This window comes from Argopecten irradians, chromosome 5 (genome assembly GCF_041381155.1).
Source record: "Argopecten irradians isolate NY chromosome 5, Ai_NY, whole genome shotgun sequence".
Classification (NCBI taxonomy): domain Eukaryota; kingdom Metazoa; phylum Mollusca; class Bivalvia; order Pectinida; family Pectinidae; genus Argopecten; species Argopecten irradians.
This window is the reverse complement of record NC_091138.1, coordinates 46,730,521-46,753,526: the sequence shown is the minus strand read 5'-3', so window position 1 is coordinate 46,753,526 and position 23,006 is coordinate 46,730,521. Positions and strand designations below refer to the sequence as shown.

Below are 23,006 nucleotides of genomic sequence, written 5' to 3'. Positions count from 1 at the left end.
TACAACATTTTATTGTGCCAATTTTGGTGCCCACTAATTTCGAAGAACTACTTATGGAAGTTTTATTACAATGTATCCTGGGTAAGTATGGTTTACGCATGTGTTGTTTACAACAAGTAGACCTATTTCCGACAAACTTGACAAGATTCCTGTGGACGATTGACACAATGTGTAGTCGTGTTGTACATTTGTATTTAAGGTAGAGTTTAAAAGGTAATTTGGCACTGGTCGCATGCAAATATTTTCTTAATTCGCGTTCTTTATGTACTCAAAATATAAATAGATAGTAGCATATTCTGCCTCCAGATCCTGTGCAGTGTAACATGACAGTGCAGGTGCTCACATTTGTCAGTTTGTTACTGAAATGTCAGAAGCCCCTACTGCAGCATGATATCCAACATTTCGTTTACCTGAGTGTCGTATTGCTATTCCAATTAAATATGTGCGTTAAGAAGTCCTAGCTTTTATGATATGGCTTTCAATTTCATACTAAAAATAGATAGGATCACATAAAGTGACTCTCTCCCTTTTTATGAAATATCAAAAATGTATTACTAGCCAGATGCTTTCTAATTTACAACAGAGACGAGGTTCACTTCGATTTTTCAGATCAATTAAAAATAGATTCAGATTAAGGAAAACTAACTGTTAGGTTGTCTTTTATATGTAGCGGGATTGGACTGGGTCGACCATTGATGACCAGGTAGCTCAGTCTGTAGAGCACTCGGTGAGTTTTCGGAGGGTCCTGGCTTCGAATCTCCGTCTGGTTGCTACATTTTTTCTTCTCCTGTTACAAAATTGGAGCCCAACTAAATAACCCACGGTGGTGGCGGTGTTAGGAAGGGTCTCGTGTGTCTTTAATGGCGAAGACTTCGAGAAAGGAGGGAGGAGTGTAGCGGGATTGGACAGGGTCAATCATCGGTGACCAGGTAGCTCAGTCGGTAGAGCACTTGGCTAGTATTCTGAGGGTCCCGGGTTTGAATCCCGGTCTGGCTGCTACATTTTCTCCTCTCCTGTTACATATATAATGCTTTGGACTAACACATATTCATGCTAGTGTTCAGTGAAAAAGCCCCACATTTAAAAAAAAAATCAGCTCACGACCTTGCTACTCCAACCAGGGGTTTCATTATCTTTCAGGAGAGGGGGTACAATTGCAATTTCAGGGGGTACTTTTCTATACCATCTGTATGCTAGGCCAATCTAATGTAGCTCAGCCCAAATCAGGCGGTACCACAGCCAGGTTCAACCGGCAAAGAGTACTGGGTACCACCTGATATTGAAACCCCTGTCAAACAATGTTGGAGGTAAGCACGACAAGACACTTTTGAAACATTACATTGTGTCTAACCTCTAACTAGTCCATTTAGCCGATGCTGAGGGCTACATATTCAAAGTTGGGATTGTGACAATATTAAATGTTTAAATTACATTTAAATAGTCATCAATGTCAAATGCTTTAAAACCTCTTTTTCAAAAATAAACAAATATTATGAGAATATCAGCCGTAAAATCCATCTAAAAAACAGGATAAAAAACAAATATTCTCATCTCCTAACATAAACTTTCATGACCAAGACAAAACTTCATGGCGATAGTGATCCGTCCGATTAAAAGTTAAAAACCGAACAACAAAGTAACTGAAACGCTTGATCTGCCATCACTTTTACATGCGTTCTGTCCACTTGAATTCACATTCCATGTTTTGTAGTAGTAACCAAGTCGCCATATTCAAAACTAGGTCAAAATGTTACTGAAAGGATGCATCATACTTAATCCACTAAAATACTATTTTACGCTATTTTACGTGGCCTCGAGTTATGGTTTTACTAAAAATATGTATATGGGGACGGTGATTGATACCATAACTGTAAGTACACATCAATGTTATCTCTGAACAGAGATATCAATATTTATATTATTGCATTTTTCCTTCCGCTTTCATCTGACATCGGAAGCTGCATCAAAGAAATAAGCCTTCGGAAATGAGAGTTGACAGAAAAATAACGTCCGATAAAAAAAAAGCTGACCAGTCGACTCTCATGTTATGGGAGTAACGACCTTGCGTGAAGTACCATAGTTGACTCTATATCATAATGATCAAAAAAACCAAAAGATAAAATACTCCTCTATGTTAAAACCATTTCACCCCATATAGACACACAAATGCACTAGCTTATTGACATAATCAGTGAAGCAAACTGCCAAGACGTATATATTGGAGGTACTGCATGGTTAATAGGTGTGGGTTAGCATAGTCTAGTCAATGTACAACCATGGTGGTGGAGGAAAGCCAGAATGAGATACCAGTAGTCTGTACCTAGCGACAGCCCCACATGGGTTATTGAACTTACGACTCGGGTGGAGGGTTTGTGGTAATATGTGGCTACATCTTCACTATTTAGCCACTTGGGCACATGTCACAGGTAGCTATAAAACAGTTTAAAAGGCATAAGACAATCAAAGAATTAGGAGTGCATGTCCAGATTTAATAATTGCATTTTTAGCTCACCTGGCCCGAAGGGCCGGTGAGCTTATGTCATGGCGCGGCGTCCGTCGTCCGTCCGTCCGTCCGTCCGTCCGTCCGTCCGTCCGTCCGTCCGTCAACATTTTCTTTAAATTGCTACTAGTCATAGAGTTCTGCATGGATTGTAACCAAATTTGGCCACAAACATCCTTGGGGGAGGGCGAACAGAACTTGTATACATTTTGGCTCTGACCCCCCTGGGGCAGGAGGGGCGGGGCCCAATAGGGAAAATAGAGGTAAATCCTATAAATCGCTACTTGTCCTAGAGTTCTGCATGGATTGTAACCAAATTTGGCCACAAACATTCTTGGGAGAGGGGGAACAGAACTTGTATAAATTTTGGCTCTGACCCCCTGGGGGCAGGAGGGGTGGGGCCCAATAGGGGAAATAAAGGTAAATCCTTTAAATCGCTACTAGTCATAGAGTTCTGAATGGAATGTAACCAAATTTGGCCACAAACATTCTTTTGGGAAGGGGAACAGAACTTGTATAAATTTTGGCTCTGGTCTCCCAGGGGCAGGAGGGGCGGGGCCCAATAGGGGAAATAGAGGTAAATCCTTTAAATCGCTACTTGTCATAGAGTTCTACATGGATTGTAACCAAATTTGGCCACAAACATCCTTGGGGGAGGGCGAACAGAACTTGTATAAATTTCGGTTCTGACCCTCCGGGGGCAGGAGGGGCGGGGCCCAATAGGGGAAATAGAGGTAAATCCTTTAAATCGCTACTAGTCATAGAGTTCTGAATGGAATGTAACCAAATTTGGCCACAAACATTCCTTTTGGAAGGGGAACAGAACTTGTATAAATTTTGGCTCTGACCCCCCAGGGGCAGGAGGGGCGGGGCCCAACAGGGGAAATAGAGGTAAATCCTTTAAATCGCTACTTGTCATAGAGTTCTACATGGATTGTAACCAAATTTGGCCACAAACATCCTTGGGGGAGGGCAAACAGAAATTTTATAAATTTCGGTTCTGACCCTCCGGGGGCAGGAGGGGCGGGGCCCAATAGGGGAAATAGAGGTAAATCCTTTAAATCGCTACTAGTCATAGAGTTCTGAATGGAATGTAACCAAATTTGGCCACAAACATTCCTTGGTGGAAGGGGAACAGAACTTGTATAAATTTTGGCTCTGACCCCCCAGGGGCAGGAGGGGCGGGGCCCAACAGGGGAAATAGAGGTAAATCCTTTAAATCGCTACTTGTCATAGAGTTCTACATGGATTGTAACCAAATTTGGCCACAAACATCCTTGGGGGAGGGCAAACAGAAATTTTATAAATTTTGGCTCTGACCCCCTGGGGGCAGGAGGGGTGGGGCCCGATAGGGGATTTAGAGGTTAATATTAAAATTCCTTCAGAAAAGAAACAATGAACCTGTATTCAGAACATTACTTGGCATTACAAACCAGGTGAGCGATACAGGCCCTCTGGGCCTCTTGTTTTGTAACATAGTGCTGTTGGGCAAAACAAAGGGTTACTATATATATCTGTAAGAAAGATGTTTTAACAACTTGCATATTGTGTAAATGGGATGAAAACAGATAAGTTAATGTGGAACTATGTTTTGTGTACTCTCTAAATTTGACAACATTTCCTGCCAATTGAAGCCAGCTGTTCCGGGATTCCATCAATTAACTGACTGTTCAAACAATCGTATAACATTGAAAAAACAGAGCTAACGTGCGTCATTTAAAATATCTGCACAAAAAATGCAGTTTACACACCAGTAAACAACAAACAATAAAAATCATTCCATAAGTAATTTGAAAAGATAATGCACCATAACAATGTTTTATTTTCGTAGTAAATGTTAATGGTTTGCTATTTTGATTTTTTGCTAGATAACCATGTCTGCACGGAGCAGTAGCAGAAGTAAGGTGGGGCGTGGAGAGGATGTGAACCTCAGTCTCACAGGCTCACAGATCTCCTCTGTCAGAAAATCCTCCTTCAGTAGACAATCCAATATTCCAAGTGATAAAAAAGGGCCTAACAAGGTAAGTGCTGGAATTTAAGACTGACCTACAGAAAAATGGATAACAGATTCCACTAGGGTCAGTCATGATTGATAGGGTTTTTTTGTACCTCAGATGAAGAATTGGGGTTGGCAGCAAAAGGCTTGTCGAATGCTGACCAACCAAATTTTTTACATGAGCATTATAATGTTCTCTTTTCATAAACTGAATCTTCTGAATGATGTGTTTTGGGAATTTACTTTTGAGTATTTTAGTTTCCTTGGCAAAATTTCCACATTCTCTATCTATCATTTACAAAACACTGTAAGCATAAAATAAGATGAATTATATTTTTTTATATGCAAAAAACAAAGTTGTTCTAGATTCTGAATCGGCTAATTGGAATTTTGTGAAAGCAACTTAATAAGATAAAAATAATACCGAAAGTATTATTTTTTTCATATTGCTTAATTTTTAGAATACAAGTTGCGCAATACGGTACGTAATTATGTTTTGAAAAGATTTACATGTACATGGGATATAAAGCATTTAAAATTGACAATTTGTTTTGTAGGACACATCCCAGAGTAGTACACACCTGAAGAAAAATTCTGGAGATGGTGAATATATTATATCATATATTGTCTTGGTATCTGGCCCAGCTGATCTTTATTAAACTATGGCTATAACAACTGGATAACCTGACTGAGTGTATATCTTCAAAAGTATCTATATCGTTAAAATACAGGTATCGTTTTGTCCTTACCTGTATGGTATCATGCCGTTTCGTTCTTAACAGTATCCAACCCTATATATATGTATACTTATCTTGCTGAAATATTAGGATAATTTAAACATTTATGTTAAAAATACAATAAGCTTGTCTACATAATTACTAAATTTCGTTCCTAAATTTGTCAACCAAATCTATCGATTTTTTAATTCCAACGCTTACATTGTATTGTAGGACCCAACTTGACAGACCGAAGTCAGAAGAGTTCTGTGTCTGCAGTGAGTAGGGCTAGCAGTAAGAAGAGCAAATCACCAGGGTATGTCACTTATATCTTCTTATGAACTTGTCTAGCTAGGATCAGATCGCAAATTTCCGCAAATTTGAAAAAAGTTGGTTTACCTGTTCAGAATAAGTGTAAAATAAAATTTATTAAATAAATTGTAATTACTGTATATGGATGAGAAATAAATCTTAAATGATTGGCTTATAAAATACTTAAGGATTAACTTGAATAGATTTTTTATGTTATGGAGATATAACACAAAAATCTGAGTGTACTCTAAATAAACCGCGAAGCGGTTTATGATGAGAGTACACTCAGATTTTTGTGTTATATCTCCATAACATAAAAAATCTATTCAAATTAATCCTTATAATTCAATTTACTAAAGATAATCTCTTCAACATTTAAAATTCATTTTGGGACTCTTTTGTCTTTGAAATTATTACGCCGTCATCTCAGCCAATCAGAAGCGACGTTACAAACGGCGACGCCATTTTTTCCTTTATGGGCTGATAAAGTAAATTTTTAAACCAATGGAAATGCTCGTAACAAGCAAAATTGAATTATAAATTCATATTGCATAGCTAAGAATAGGAGATTCTATTTATCATATACAAATGATTAGCAAGTCTTTGTTTTTTTGCCAGCTTGAGTTATGATGTCATGTGGCCATTGGTACCACTACATTAAATTTTTGGGTTGCCCTTCTCAATCTTTCAAGATATTAGAAACAGTAATAAATTTCATATCTATAGTTTGATTTCCAAAAAATTCTACATACTACAGTTGTTTTTTTTCCAGGGAGGATTTCTTAGCTCTGTTTGAGACATCCATGCAGCCTAAGATAAAATCTACAGCAAAGCAAAAGCAACCCTCACCGAACGCAGTTAAGGTTCTCTGGCACCAAGCAGTAAGTGTGTGATTGAGTAATATTTTAAGATTATGTATATTTCTTATGAAACGATATACTGACATCTAATGTATAATTTTATAATAATAATGTGTAATTTCATGATAATATTAAATAATATATAATTTTATAATAATAGTGTATGATTCATATTTTGTGTAGCCACATAAGAGTGAACTGGATAGCCAAAGAAGTACCAATTCCACCCAGAGGGCCAACAATGGTTCCGGTGATCTCTTGTCCCCCATTATGCAACAGAACTTCTTTCAGCCGAGCAGTGTTCATAGTAGCTCAGACTCCGATGACGGCATACTGTCATCAAGTCTGAATAAGATACAGTCGCTTCAGCGCAAGTCTCATGCAGTGAAATCTGACAGTTTAAAGAACAAGAAACCTAAAGAGAAAACCAGACCGTCGCATGTTAACACTTCTGATTCTGCTATAAATCATGTGAACGGTGTGAATGGCATTGCAAACAATATGGTGACATCTGTGAAATCTCCAAGGACAAAAGCCTCGTTATCTAGTATAGAAAACTCCTATCAGAACATAAAACACAAAACACCAGTGAACCAGGTTAAAGAAGGCTTAGCCAACCATCGATATGTGAGTTCCACAGAGGAATATGTACAAACATTGACTTCAGCAGCTATCAAAATACAAAGATGGTACCGTAAACATAGAATGAGGAAAAAGAATGAAGCTGTGCAAAGGGCAGGTGAAGCAGCTATCAAACGACTTTTAGGACAAAAGAAAAAAGATATAGAAGAACATAAATTAGATCTGGACTTTTTAGATGAAGAGGATAGAAAGATTGAGGAAAGAAGAAAGATAAGAGACGACAAAGCGAAGCAAGCACGACAGCAAGCAATTCAGGTAAGATAGGATAGTTACCACTTAACAATTTATTAACTACAACTTAGTGATTTAATAGTGTAAAATGGAAGTCTGCTTTAATATTCAAATTTAATGAATTACCTTATCCGACTCAATAAGCGCTCAGGGCGTTTAAAAAATTGAAAAAAATGAAAAGATGCATTATAAAACAAAATTATTGCAAATCTATCCCGTTTTGATAGTTTTGGTCTTATGCCAAGGAAATTGAAATTGGGCCTCAAAAAGGGGAGGGGTGCTTATAGGGACATGAGTGCTTATTGGGACAAATACAGTATAGAAATCAAGATATGAGGAATATCTGGAGCAATGCACTCTCTATGGGTAATATGAAAGATGGAAGAATTTTTTTTCAGCCTTCATGTAGAAAAAGCTCAAAGTAATCAAGTCACAAATGGTTTTGGAAGAGAAATGCTATATTATACGGAGACTACAGGGATATTTTGGTAATTTTGGGGCTTATATCAGGGATGAAAATGTTCAGCCTTTTTGACTTTCAGAAAATAGGTCCTAGTACATATAGTTCCATATAATTTTCCCCCAAAAACATATATTTCAGCCTTTTTCAGATTTTTCCATTTTCATCTCTGTTATACAAATCTCCATTCCCTATTGCAAGTGGTAAAATTTTCATCAATTTTATTCCAAGACGTCTGTTGTATTTAGTCATTTGCCCCTGAAGATCTCCCAATGGACTGGTCTACTCCTTGATTTGGAAGAGTCTAAATATGTCTTGAGGGGTGAATGAGTTTAAGTTTTAACTTTGTCTTGTTTGTTTAGGAGTTACAAAAGAAGAGGGAAGAGAAGCGAGATGAAGTAAAACAGAAAGCAGAAGCAGAAATATCCTACTTACAAGCAAGTGGCAAAATAACGAAAACGCCTGCAAAAGCCAATATTGGACGAAAGAAGTCTCCCACCAAAACATTCGATAGTGCAAGGAAGGACAATAATGTGGATCGAAATGCTGAAGCAAATGGAAAGTCGGCACGGTCTGCCAGATCAGATGCGAGAACTTTGTCAGCCCGGTCTCAAGAAGGGAGTGAAGAGTTTATTGAGGTATGTAAAACAAAAAAGAAATGTTTTTAAACACCACCTCTCCACTCTCATGCCCATGTCCTTTTGGTTAAGGTGTTCTGTCTTACTACCACAATCACTTCACCTCTGGGTTGTGAGTTTGTTGGGCAGTTTCGAGGTACTGACTGCAGGTTAATGGATTTTTCCTGGATAATCTAGCATTCCTCAACCTCCTAAACCTGAAATGACTGGCTGTTAATTGAAAGTTTGAATAAAATAAACATAAAATTTGGCTCTCTATTAAAATAACATTTAAAAAATTAACCTAAACTGGAATAGAAATTAATGATCATGGTCTTGTAAATTTAATTTGTCTGTTGTAGTCTGCGAGTAATGTGAACCAGATGGACAGCAGCCGTAACAGTGATACCCACACTCTGACTGAGCGGAGTCAGACGTTCAGAGGAGCAGAGAGTGAGGCTACCAACAAATCAACATTAAATGATCTACTGGAGACCCTGAAAAAACTGGAGGAGGAGGAACATCTAGTCACCCCTAAACCCGAGAGGAAGAATGCATGGTGTAAGTGTATTGACATGTAACTGATTTACCCCTGAAATTTAAAATGGACTGGTCTAGTCTTTGGTTTAGAAGAGTCTAAATGCGTCTTCAGGGGTGAATGAGTTTATGTATAGAATTTTTAATATCACTTAGTTTTATTCAGTTTTAATATGACTTTTCATTAATACATCAATAAAGACTTGATTCAAACCCAGGGCATCAAAGTTTTGTCTAACTAACAGAACATTGATCGTAAATAATCCAGATTTCCTTTAAAAATGCAAAAAAATGTTAGAACTAGAAAAAGAAATCAATTTTTAGATGAAAAGTACTGGTCTGAGATGATAAAGCAGCATTAATTATCACAATTAAATTTAATGTATTTGATTTTATTAGTTTGCATCAAATACATGTAAGGTATAGGTAATACTGCAAACACTTTATTTTTGTGAGATACAAATTTTCACGCGACTTTGAGAGAGAAGTCAAATGTTATGCAAATAATTGTGCAATAAAAGTCAATATAGGTCCTTGATTAGAAATTCTGTCATGAATATGTTGGAATAATCATGATGAGAAATATTGTATGTGTGAAAATAAGATGGTTTCCAGTAAATGTATAACCAAGTTTTACTGATGAATCTTCTCCAGTGGACGACCTAGAGAAAGTAGCTCAGTCCAGTGAGAAGGACGTCGGCTATTTAACTGCTGACAAACTGCAGGAGCTGAACAGACAGCGTGATGGAGGGGCAGCTGGTGGCTATCTCAGTGACGATAAACTCAAAAGTATAATGTCTTTCCTCGACGAGGTACAGGTCGCCGACAGAATCAGTGCTGTCGAACAGGTAAACAGTCAAGAATGGTTAAGGTTCTGATTTCTCGAAACAAAGTCAAAATTTTTCATATAAGTTACAGAGAATGTAAGAACCTTAAAAAGTTTTTACTTAAGGATGTATTCTTCTGTGGTTTCAGTCCCGTTAAAGTCTCGTTTCGACATAGATCAAAAACGTTATGATATTTTCAAATACGATTTATCAATATCTCTAGCATGTGGTCTGTAGCAAATTTTGTCAAAAAATTACATTTCTATTTTTAGTAGATTTTTTTACACAGCGATTTTAAGAAATGGACCATTTGGCGGCCATTTTGAAATTGTGTCTTTTTTGGCTTTGAGTAGAGCCACCGTTTTCCCATTTTTTACTTAAATTGTTTTTACTTAAATCATCACTGCGTCAGCATTTTTAGCTGTATCGAGTTAATTTTTGCTGTAAATCTTCACTGGGTTCATGTTAATTAAAATATTGAACATTAATGTGTGAAATGATACACTTTTGTCACTTTATTTCTACATTTAATGGTAATTTGAGCACTTTTATTTTTTAGTCAAAAATATTGAAAAATAACAAATATTCAAATGGGGCAAAAAACGTAAGCACACGGACCCCCCATTTTTCTGTCTGATTTAGAAAGAACAACCCTTTCCCTATTGATATGCAAACTATTGACAAAAGTTTAATACCAGAACTTTTTCTTTAAAGGGTTAAATTTGACAAAAATGGCTGAAAATGGTGCATTTTGGAGCTCAAAATTAAGGGGTAGGGGTAGCCTATGTTGTTATTTTGAAAAAAAGTATGACTCTTATTAATCATAACTGGTATATCTTTAATGAAGACTACTTGAAAATGAATTCTACAAACATCCATACATATCAAACACCTCATTAGGGAATTGTGGCTTTAAATTCTAGTGTATGTGGTCAAAACGGCTAAATTCCAATAAAATCTACTATTTTGTCATTTTGGTATCTTTGAGTGACAATAGCTCAAAAACGAGCACACGGACATATGTTTTTTCTTCCATTTTCTTTCATGGTATGAACTCCTATTTCCAAAAATCTATATGAGAAAAAAAGTTTAATACAAGAAAATTTTGACTTCTCAGAGGAGTACATCCTTAAGTCTTCTTTTGTTTAGAGAAAGTAGAGCCAACTGATTTCTAAGGACTGAAAGGAGCATTTTCATCAAATAGGGTTAAGGAACAGTTAAAATATAGTATTAAAAATCAATTAAAATATACTATTAAAAATCAATTAAAATATACTATTAAAAATCAATTAAGGTATTGGATACTCTATTGCTGTCAGTTGATATACTATGCAAGTTATATATACACAAGCACAAAATTTCTGATGTAAACTTATACTGTTGAGTTCCTTTTATTAGCGGGGTAGTTAGCTACACTAGATTCACTTTCAAGTAAATTTTTGTGAACTCAAGAAGCACTGTATTTATTAAAAGATAACAAAGAAAGATTTGTAGGTAAGATAAACAATATACATATACAATGTAGCTTGTTGTTTATATTAAAAATTAACAAATGGGTGGATATTTCACGCTACGAATTAGTATCAAAGAAGATTTCCTCTCTGTGAAATTAAACCATTATCAGTATAAGGTAACCACTAAAATATGGATGTTACTTGATAGTTAAGATTTCTACTGTTTGATTCTGTTATAGGAGATCAGTAAGGCTTCAGAAGACTTTGACAGGCCAGTACCACTCGTACCCTCTGTAGATGAGCTGGCAGAACTTGAACATGCCCAGGAAGCAGCCAATGAAGTCACTTCTACAATGTTGTCGCAACGACTAGAACTAGATGAGAAAAAGAGGACCGTCAGCATGCTACAGAAAGCTCTCGTAAGTAAAGGCTGTCCCGTCCTGTATTGCTGGATTCCGTCAAGTCCTATTGCTCTCAGATTTGGGGAGGGGATATGTCTGAGAGATATTTCTAGTTCATCAAATAGAGGGTATTAAAGCTGTGTAAATGTATTATCAGTAGAATGCATTCTTCAAAATTGGAATCCAAACTAAATCCTTTCAATCCATGGCCGAGTCTTTTGTCTTCATTTGCCAACAATTATATAAAGATTATTTGTAAAATTAGTATGTGTTTCCTAAAAAGTGATCTTCAGCATTGGATGGATTTGGTACTGAAATAACCTTAACTTCATTTTCACTCTATTACACCTGTTTGAAAGAAGGAGATAAATTTGATTTCAGAACCAACAGCGAGAATTAACTGTCCGCCATGCTAAGGAAACAGACAAAGAAATGAGAAAGAGGCTTGATATACAGAAAGATGAATATGAAGAGGCTATAAAGCGACATCTCTCGTTCATTGATCAGGTCTGTAAAGTAATTCCAAACTGTAAATTATCTCACCCTAATGTTCCAAATAAATTCAATTTCATTCATTATTATTTCAATGATACATATATTTAGCTAAGTTGTGAAATCATTGGAATGTAAGCAGTTTAGTCCTGGCACTAAAAGTTACGATACACAGAACTATCGTAACTCAAGCTATCCTGTTGTATTTTAATTTACACTCAAGTAATCTAACTTAACTCTCATGATCAAGAAAAAAGTTTCCATGTAGGGATTTGAAATAGCAAGCCTACCCTAAAATCACAAAACTATCACAAGACCATGTGTCTTAAAACTGTCAAAGTAGTTTATTTGAAGTAATCATTAATATATCCAACAATATCGTGCACTGCAATGAGATTGCTGACAAAAAATGTTTAGAAAATTTATATGCAATCGTGCCTCAGCAATACACTTGCCTTCAAAACGCTTGAAATTGCTTTTTGATAGAAACACCTAATTTTTTTTTCGTGTTGGAATAAACAGCTGATTGACGATAAAAAGTCATTGAGTGAGAGATGTGAACAGTTGGTGAAGGAACTGAAGACTGTGGATCGGAAATATCAGGATAAGTTCAAGAGTATGGATGAAAAGTAAGCCGTTTACAATGCTTAATAAATGGGTTTAGTTTAAATTTTGAGAATGTAATATTTTGTAAATCATGTTCATTACAGTAAAACATAATTTAGAAACTTTGAGGGCAAAAAGTTTTACAAACAAGGTTTATTCTACATGACTACTGCACTGTTTATGGAGCAAATAACTGGCAATGAAGATCAGGCTGATTTTTTTCTCGATAGAAATAAAAATAAAAAACTGATTATTGCCAGAAAATTGACATACTAATAATTATTACATTAGGAATCAGAGCTTGTTCATAGTAGATTGTGATGTTAAATTAAAATTACAGGCATTCAATAGAGATGAAGAAATTAAAAGACATGCATGAAGCTGCTGAAAAACTAAGGAGAGAAAGATGGATTGAGGATAAGACAAAGAAAATTAAGGTATACAATTCATATACGTAAAGTCAATAGTCCCTTAAAATGTCAAAAAATGATAATGAATTACTATATTGAGTAGTTAAGAGGAGTGAAATTAAGTGAATTAAGTGGGGGAAAAACACATGAAAGATGAAAATGGCATGTTTCTAGTAATAAAATCCAGACCAAAATCAATTAAGTTCTGTGTTTGATGTAATTTTCTGTGTTTGATGTATAATTTTCTGTGTTTTATATAATTTTCGGTGTTTGATGTAATTTTCGGTGTTTGATGTAATTTTCTGTGTTTGATTTAATTTTCCATGTTTAATGTAATTTTCTGTGTTTGATGTAATTTTCTGTGTTTGATGTAATTTTCTGTGTTTGATGTAATTTTCTGTGTTTGATGTAATTTTCTGTGTTTGATGTAATTTTCTGTGTTTGATTTAATTTTCTGTGTTTGATATAATTTTCTGTGTTTGATGTAATTTTCTTTGTTTAATGTAATTTTCCATGTTTAATGTAATTTTCTGTGTTTGATGTAATTTTCTGTATTTTGTATAATTTTTGGTGTTTGATGTCCAAAATCAATTCAATTAATTTTCGGTGTTTGATGTAATTTTCGGTGTTTGATGTAATTTTCTGTATTTAATGTATCACAGGAGATGACAGTGAAGGGACTGGAACCTGAGATACAGAGGCTTATCGCCAAACACAAAAACGAGTTCAAAAAAATTAAACAAATCCACGAAGCAGAGTTACTGGAATCAGACGAGAGAGCTGCTCAGAGATATGTAAAGATGACTGAAGAACTACGGGATCAGTTGGCACACGAGAAAGAAGCTGCATGTGCCAGAGAAAGGGAACTGGCCAAGCAAAGGTTAGCCACTAATTCTTACCCATTTGATATCGCTTTCTAGGTATTATTAACATGTTCAGTGATTTAACACCTAAGTAACTAGGAAAAAATTTCACCATTTTATTATAGGTGTTAAGATAAACTAATATCAAGAACTGGACATGTGATTAACTTTATCAAAACTTACTATGTTTTTGTCTCATCAATCGCTGATAAAATCATAATCATATGTTTCTTAGAATTAACAGAAGATTTTAGCAGGTATTATGTTTATTGTTTGCAAAATTATTAAAAATTTATAAAATTAAAAATTATGCAAAATTTATTTCAAACCTATTAGATAATTGTGAAAACAGTAATGAAATATTGTTATAAATTTAGGTACGAGAAGGAGCTACAGAACGAAGAAGAAGCTTACCAGCAGCAGCGTCGGCGGTTATACTCGGAGGTTCAGGAAGAGAAGGACCGGGTTGCCCAGCAGGCTTCACGCCAGAGATCTGAGCTTGACAAATTACAGCGTCAGTTGGAGGATAGTCACAGACATGCTCTCAATGCCATGAAGTCTGAGTTTGAAAAAGCCAGGGAGGAACAAGAGCGTAGACATAATGTGTGTATTTTCTTACAGCTGTATGTGTGGTGTATCTATTTAGAACCCAAATGTGGTAGTTCCATACATTAAAGTGAATAGTCGGGCAAAGAAAACCAGTCTAAATGAGTTCATTGGCCTTCCAAAAGTTCTCACATATTAATACGACGGTCAAGTTCTGCTTAGTTTCCCAGTTCTGACCATTAAAGTACAGAAAAGTTGAAAGCATTGAAAACAAGGCTGTGTGGAAATGTACCCACGGACATAGTGAGCCGGGAGGACGTTTTAGAATTTCCATACTTTAAATTAATTTCTTCGTACGCAGACAGATTTTGACGAGAGATTTTATTTTTCCATTTCATAAGAAATTATACTAGATACATTCACATCATTTTTACCGACTTTAACCATCCTTGCCCGACTGTTCACTTTAAGTTTAGCACACTGTTAAGTCAAAAACCCACTATAGACTAATATATAGAGAAAGGTAAGGAACTCCTCCGTGATGCAATATTAGGTAATTCAGTTCAAAGTGCTGTAAAAAAATATCCAGACTAGATATCTCAACGGCTTCGCCAATCAGTCTTAATTAAAAGTTAAGATGTTAAACTTTAATATGATAACAAGAAGTCATACTGAACTAGTCTAAAAAAATTTTACCTACAGCCTTGAAACTTGAAAAATTGACGAATTTAACACGGCAGCCTACACTTGTTTGACACTTCGTTCAAATCCCCCTTCATGGTCATTATGTCATTTTTCAGCGCTAATAGTTATCCGGGTCAGGTTGATGGCTATTTAACCACTAGATTGAAAGTCATGTAAAGTCTAATCTCATTGGTTGTTTGGTTTTAATTCTGCCAATGAGATTAGGCATTACATAAATGTCAAGATAGTGGCAAAATGGCTGTCAACCTGACCCTGATAACTATCCAGTAGTAAGAACAAACAGGGATCAATCTAGCACTGATTTATTACCGTTTATCGGTAAATTTCCCCTCAAGGAACGAATTCCCCTCAATCCTGTCCGACTAAGGGAAATTTGTCAATTTTTCAAGTTTTTAGTTTGTTTGTGAAAAAAAGTAGACTATTTCACTATAACTTCTTATTATCAAATTGAAGTTTAACATCTTAACTTTAAAATAAGTCTGAAGCTGAAGATATCTGGTCTGGATATTTTTACAACACTTTGAACTAAATTACCCAATTTTGCATCACTTAGGAGTTCCTTACCTTTCTCTGTATATTAGTCAACAGATGGTCTTTGACTTAAACACCTATGATTAAAGTTAAGGTTCTGTGTTAAGCAACCATAGCTGTTCTCAGTTACCTTAAAAAGATCAATTTACTCGAATCTCTAAATCTAAAGATAAAACGTTTTAATGACTACACAGTTATAACAAACCTCTTGAGACCAAGAAATTCACTTAGTTAAATGTATAGTTTGTTATACATACATGATTACAGACATCTTATTGGAACCTTGACAGTGAATACAAATAACTATATTATAACCATGAATTCACTGTAAGCATGTTCAGTATAAACGTGTATTACTATATTTGTATGCATGTCATGATTATCTCAAGTTTGAGAAACCAAGCGTATGAACGTTGATAGATACGTTTGATTTGGTTGAAGTCCCTACATATCGGCTCATTATTGCATGAAATGTTCTGGCAGGAAGAAACTGCAGATATCAAGGAAAAGGTTAAGATTGAGAAGGAACAATGGGAGGAAAACTACCGTAAAAAGCAGGATACATGGATCATGCAGAAGGAGCGTGAACTGAGAGATCAGGTGAAGCGTGACCGAGACAAAGAGATTGAGATGGTTATCTCTCGACTCGAGGACGATGCTACTTCATCACGCGAGGAATGTGAACGAACGGCAGACAACAAAATCAAGTAAGATCACTGGTTATCATAGAACAAAATTGAATTTTGCTATTTTAAAGAAAAGGATTTCCATATGGCAATATCATAAAAGTATAAAAAGAAGTGTTCGATATTGGAATGCCTTAATCTTTTTTATTTATGAATATTTTTTATTTATGAATATCTTTTGGCTTTATCATTGTGGCATATCCATAAATGTTTAATGTGGCTTCTTATTGTGTATTTACTTTGTAAAACATATCATCGATTATGACATTAGGTCTCTTACCTTTTGTCATAAAATAGTTTTTGTTTTATCATTATGATGATTTTTATGTCTTTACATTACATGCAATTTTTTGTATTACAATTTCTGATGTCAATGATTGGAAATGTGTACATATATGTATCTTTGAGACTGACTTCAAATGTCTTGATATTTTACAGGAGAATACGAGAAAAATATCAAGCTGAAATGAAGGACTTAGAACGTTCGGAAATGCAAGCTTTAGAAAAATATAATGAAATGAAGGTAACGTTACATTATGAACATTTATTTGGCTCTTCAGGCATCATGGTCTGAATAAACTAGACATCTATGTGAAATCAACATTAGTGGCATGTAACTTACTTGATATTTTGGAAAGGGGGAGAGTGCTTTTCAAGGGATTGGTTCAATTATTCAGTCAAATATGGTAATCATCTTGGCTGTCTAACTCCACAAACAGACAATCTTGATGAAGTATTACTTTTCACAGCTATTTCTAATGCTGTGCCATAATACAAGTGGATTAATTCATGCACATGAAATGGTCTGTTTGGATATAAAATGTTATCTTATGATATGTGAAGTATGCAAATATTTTACCTGAGAATGATTAATATCAACGTCAAGGGGAGATGAAAAATTATATTTCTTATTTAAATGTAACTCATAATATGTTAAATAAACAAATATTTTAGCCATCAATGATTAATATCAACATTAAAGGGAGATAAATACAGTTCAGTATGATGGTTTTTTTCAGGCAAAACTAACGGAAGTTGAAGGAGAAAATGAATGCCTTAAAGTATACCTGAAACAAAAAGATCAAGAAATCGCTCAACTTCAACAAGTAAGTGTCCAGATGTCAGTAGTTGTAACACTGATATTACGTGAATGAAAACTGACCACAAAGTTTTGAAATTTTGAATGGTAAAGAGTTTTGATTTTTAAAACAATTTGATTCATGAGACATATTAATTCTTTATAATCTGCTTTTGAAATACTGTGGAACCTCAACTTTCATTGATTCAAGACTATATTCAGTATAAAGTACCTGATGTATTCCCTTGATCTTCACCAAACTTGAACCAAGTAACTTATAGTTTTAGACAAACTTAAAAACGTTTCAGGATTTTGTGGTAGCAAGATCCCACATTTTTATGCAGTATCTGTTTTGTGTAAATTACTTATAGAATTAATTTAAGTCTTGGTAATATAGAGCAGTTCTGGATTTATGTTTCAACAGAAAGATAATGCTTGAAATCTGTTCCAGCTTACAGATAAAATGCACAAGGAGAGAGACCGTGTCTCTGATATTATAAGACAGGAGTTCGCTGATCGACTCGTCACCACTGATGAGGAAAACCGTAGAATTAAAAATGAGATGTCAGAAATGAAAGCACGACACCGTATAGAGTTGGACAGAGCCAAAGATCAAATAGAGGAGGTTAAGAAACGCAAGGATGATGAAATGGAAGAAGTACATAAAAGGTATAGTTAATATAGATATTGGGTGTCACTTTCGGGGAAAAACACTTTTGCTATAGTTTAACTATTGCAGACTAGAATTGTCATAGTATTGTGATAGTATTTCCTTCTTATTCTCTTATTTTCCAGTCAATGAATTGGTTGCCATGTCGTACATCTAATACCGTGTTGCTAGCATCAGTCGCAACTCAAACAAACAGGCAATTGTTATTGAGAACAATTTTGGTGTTGATTGAATAGCTTGGAATAAGTAATATTTTATTGTAACTGTTAGCATATCAAAGCTATGTGCTAAATTCATTTTAGTCCAAGTTATGTTTTTACAACAGTGCAAATATCTATTGTATTGTTCCAGGGTGAAGCAGGCTATCGTTAAGAAAGAGGAGGTGTTGAACCAAGTCAGACTGCAGTACCAAGCTTCTCAGAAACGGGCTGACCATCTGGAAGGTCTTCTACAGCAACAACGCAAACAGCTTCTGAACAAATAACACTAGAGAGCTACAACTGACATTTTGTAGTTTTTACAGAACTCTATAGATTACATAGAGTAGCTGAAGTCAAACAACTGTCCTTTTAGTTTGAGCGCAACTCTTTCAGCATCTTAAGACGGACACTGAAGTTGATAACACTTGGACATGTTGATAACCACAGTTCTTCAAACGTTCATAGAATGACAGAATTGATTGATATGTTGTGACTTTTGATATCTACATTTGTCAGCTATCATTAAGGGACAGTTGTAGCCAGATTGTTAAGTTGACTGACATTCTCACTCAAGCTCAAGGTGGAGACCTACATTGTTCAGTACTACTATTAGGCTTAGGCCATGATTTTTCTCCCAGAACTCTGACTTATCTCTACCAACACAACCTGACATATACTATAGCTGGAATGCTCCAGTGTACTGAATGTTGATGCTAGGATCAGTCGAAGGTTTAATACTTTTATTACTGATCTTGTAAACTTTCTATTTAAATTTAGAATGAAATGTTACAAGAACTAACCGCATGACTGTGGTGCATTGTTACATATATTGCTTTCTTGAATAATGAATGTATGCAGCACTTCTATACATAGTAAAGCTTGCCACTAAACTTTTATCCATTCATTCACCTTATATATATGTATAACATACATTAATCTGGAATAGTGAACTAAGTTTTCATAGATTAAGTATCCTGGGTAAATTAATGACATACGTTAATGTAGATTATTGAACTTAAGTATGCATTAATATTGGGAAAAAAAAGAAAGTTGGATGCATTATTTATGCAAAACAACTTAATTCTCTGTTTACATCGACTTGACACCAGAAGTATGTTGTCATCATGACTTTCTGTATTTATGATGGACGTACACACAGTAAGGTGCTAAAAATGAATTAAAATGATATTACTCGATGAAATGATAATAAAATTAGTTCTTGAAGCATATTATTTTTTTGAAATCTGTAATAATTACCTGGTAATTAGGTCATATCATTCAGAGTTGTCATCTCAGTGAAAATTAAAAAAATATTTTTCTACATTTAAAAAACTTTATTTCTCAAATTCTGTTAGACTAGTATTTATTAATGTAAGTAATTTGCATGATTAAGTTATTTATCTCTCTTATTGTGACAAAGGGTAAAATATACAATAGTAATTGACTCATTTAATCCTGAAATTCCATAATGGACTGGTCTAGTCTTTGATTTAGAAGAGTCTAAATGTGTCTTCGAGGATGAGTGAGTTAAAAGTGATGGTTATTGCTACAGATGTTTAGTTTCATCATTTCAAAAGTGTTTCTATATGTAGATAGTAAAGGGTCTGGTAAGGTTTTTTTTTCTCTTGATATCTTATTAAACAAGTGATTTGTGCAATTTTGCAGTATACTGTTAACTTTGAAATTTATTGCATAGTTTAATCAGGAAGTAGACAGTGATATATTAAAACATATTTAGAATATTTAAAGATATTTAAAAGGTAGATTTTATCTTCAATATACTTAGATATTTTAATGCTTATAAAAAGTAAAAATTATGATGTAAAAAGACTGGAATTTGTTGGTGGTTGAAATGAAATGAAACTTAAATATTTTTCATCCATAGAATATTAGTTTTTACAATTTTTCTATTTATCCAAGAAATTTACGAGAAATGCTTGATAAGTTGATATTAGTGTGTTGATTGTGACTGAATTGTGTATTAATGATTCATCATCAAAATCTGAAATCTACAAGAATGCAGACTTGTTATTTCTGATATTGACTGTTTAATAGATACCAGCACAAATATTAGAGTTATCTGCCCCTGTGTTGAGTGTTGGACCTCATAATTGTAGAGGTTGGCTGTTGCAGTTGTGTCAGACATTATATCACGGGTGGTTTATTTCTGGGAACTCCCGCTTTTCCCTCACACCTAAACTCAACATGGTTTTGAAAGTTTAAATGATGCTGTTTATTGGAACAAAACCAAAACGGAAGAGATGTAGATCAAAATTGAAGGGAAGAAAAAATGATAAGTCTGAATTAATTAGGTTATCAGAATCCATTGGTTGTGATTATTACATGCAATATATACTGTGTTGTGTCACTAGTTACGATTCACCCTAGTCCATATTGGGAGAATCCATTTATTGATATTCTATTTCTATATTTATAGTGCTACCTGTTAACTTAGACATTTGTCATGATGTTGTTGGAAGCTGATTTAGCTGACTTTATATACTGTTAATATACTTATTTTGTGGTTATCTAATTTAAGCGCCTTTTTGCGTTAGATATTTCACGCTCAAATGATTGTGTTAACTTATTTCCTGTATGTTATTGATGTTGCAAATATTACGTTTGCATGAATCCATTATTGTACTAAACTTGTTCAAATCAACTTTGCGCTAATTATTTAATTGCTCCAAAATAAGTATATTTACAGTGATATATTTTCATTATTTTGTAGTGCTTACTGTATAGTTGCTTTTATTGGTGGGCACTAAATTTTGCTTTACATGTAATTGTTGTAAAGTTGATTATCAGATAACTTAATACACTCAAATCAAAAGGAAAGAATAACAAGGAAGATGACATTTATCGTTTATTTTCATGCGAAATTTCTCTCAGCAAATTACCTAAAAATCAGAAAATTTTCTTCCTGCAAAATTTAAGAACTTTACAGTAATGTTAATAGAACATGTTGTAAGAGCACTGTTGTGAGATGATCTGAAAGGACCAATGTGTAACATGTTGTGTGACTGGAGACAATTTAAACATGTTTTATTGCCTTTTATGGACAAGCATTTGACATAAAAAGTAACAGCCATTTCTTCTTCAAATTAATTCAAGTTGCACATGGAAATTAACAGTCATATATTTACATTTTATGTCTTGAAAATAAAACTCAATGTAATTAAAGGATTTTGCCAGTTGTGGCCAACTTTCAAAATGTACCTATAATCTGACTAACTTTGGATATTTTCACCACAGTCCAACATCCTTAAATTGATGAGCTTATTCTGAATCTGGACTATAACCATACCCCTACTATATAAAATGGTTTGTTATCACATCCGTCCCCCCCACCCACCGAGCCATGTCAATTTAGTTATTTTAGGGGGTATTTACATCTTATTGACATATCTAGTTTTGAATTTGAAGTCTGTACTTCACTTCAATGTTTTCAAAGATCAACCGGTTTAAATTATTGAATTGTTGATCAGGATTATCAGTTTTCATGTCTCCATCGACAACCAGAATTAACTGTAACACTGTATGAATGGTTGTTAATATGATGTTTGAATGAATGGAAGAAGCTGTGAAAGAAAGACGAGACGTATGGTTAATTAGGTTATTTATATATTTTGTTAGTTAGATCTGTTTGTTTGTCTATTCCTGTAGGCATTCCTGATGCTGTTATATCACAGGCTTTTGATTCTATAGATATTTGAACACCTCAACTGTTTGTTCTAGTATTACACATATAGAGGTGTCCATATACATGTACCTATATAAACAAAAGCCTGTGGTGATATACTTATATGTGTAAGCTAATATGCCGCCTTTAGAGATATGAAAATCTCCCATTGGCTGAAGTCTGTGATATTAATGTCCATGTAATCATGCTATAGATTTTAAATATCTATGTTAAATGTCATGTGTGATATGTCTGTAAGTATTGTTGCATATTTAGCTCCTTTGGTACAAAGATTGAGCTTATGCAAAGTAGTGTCTCAATTTGTCTCATTTCTTATCTTAAAAAATAAATTCTATAAAGCTATTAAAAGCCTTGGGTCTTATTATATCTTATGACATCCTCGATTCTCCAGGGGTTACTCTCATTGACGTTATATATCCACCCTGGACTATCTAATTGTAAAATTGAAGGCAGGTCAGAGGTAAAAAACTGACCAATCACAGGACAGGGAGAGTGACCTCAAAGTAGTGATAGTAACACCTGGAGTATCAAAGATGATCTGATGAAAGTAGCTGTGTCAAATTTCCTGTATGTTGTAAATTCATCTTGACTGTATTCATGTTATTAAGTTGAAAAACTTGGCTAAGCGCACCAGAATTTGGTCATTTTGAGGAAGTTTTTCGCTTTAATAAACATCTTGAAAGTCTAAAGATTATTATACATATATTTTCAAATTATAAATTGCTGAAAGTAGGTAGTTGCGCTTATTTTTTTAATTTAAAAAAAAAAAAAAAAATTTAAACATGAACATAAATTTAAAGTCATATGTGTTGTATTTTTCATACTCATGAATCAAGATAAGCTTTTAATATGTTATTCATCACCAAAAGTTATTAACATTTTGAAAATTACAGTACTTTCAATGCATTGGTTTTAATTTCACAACTATAAATAAGAGCAGAAAATTATTTTTAGCAGTACTGC

General features: G+C 34.4%; 1 protein-coding gene across 2 annotated transcripts; it reads left to right on the top strand.

The window, feature by feature from the left end:
• Window positions 1-76: 76 nt before the first annotated feature.
• LOC138324052 (centrosomal protein of 131 kDa-like) lies at window positions 77-22,391 on the top strand. Of its 2 annotated transcripts, none has more exons than XM_069269057.1 (20): window positions 77-213; window positions 4,369-4,521; window positions 5,054-5,099; window positions 5,447-5,528; window positions 6,297-6,405; window positions 6,568-7,281; window positions 8,080-8,355; window positions 8,697-8,895; window positions 9,526-9,719; window positions 11,392-11,571; window positions 11,935-12,060; window positions 12,568-12,674; window positions 12,992-13,088; window positions 13,724-13,941; window positions 14,302-14,527; window positions 16,190-16,413; window positions 16,831-16,915; window positions 17,412-17,498; window positions 17,922-18,139; window positions 18,492-22,391. In XM_069269057.1, exons 2-20 carry the CDS (start codon window positions 4,375-4,377, stop codon window positions 18,622-18,624), a joined length of 3,468 nt encoding a protein of 1,155 aa, XP_069125158.1. In that variant the 5' UTR covers window positions 77-213; window positions 4,369-4,374; the 3' UTR covers window positions 18,625-22,391. The 2 variants fall into 2 exon arrangements, with proteins under 2 accessions (XP_069125158.1, XP_069125159.1); XM_069269058.1 differs by having other exon boundaries at window positions 88-199.
• The last annotated feature ends 615 nt before the right edge of the window (window positions 22,392-23,006 follow it).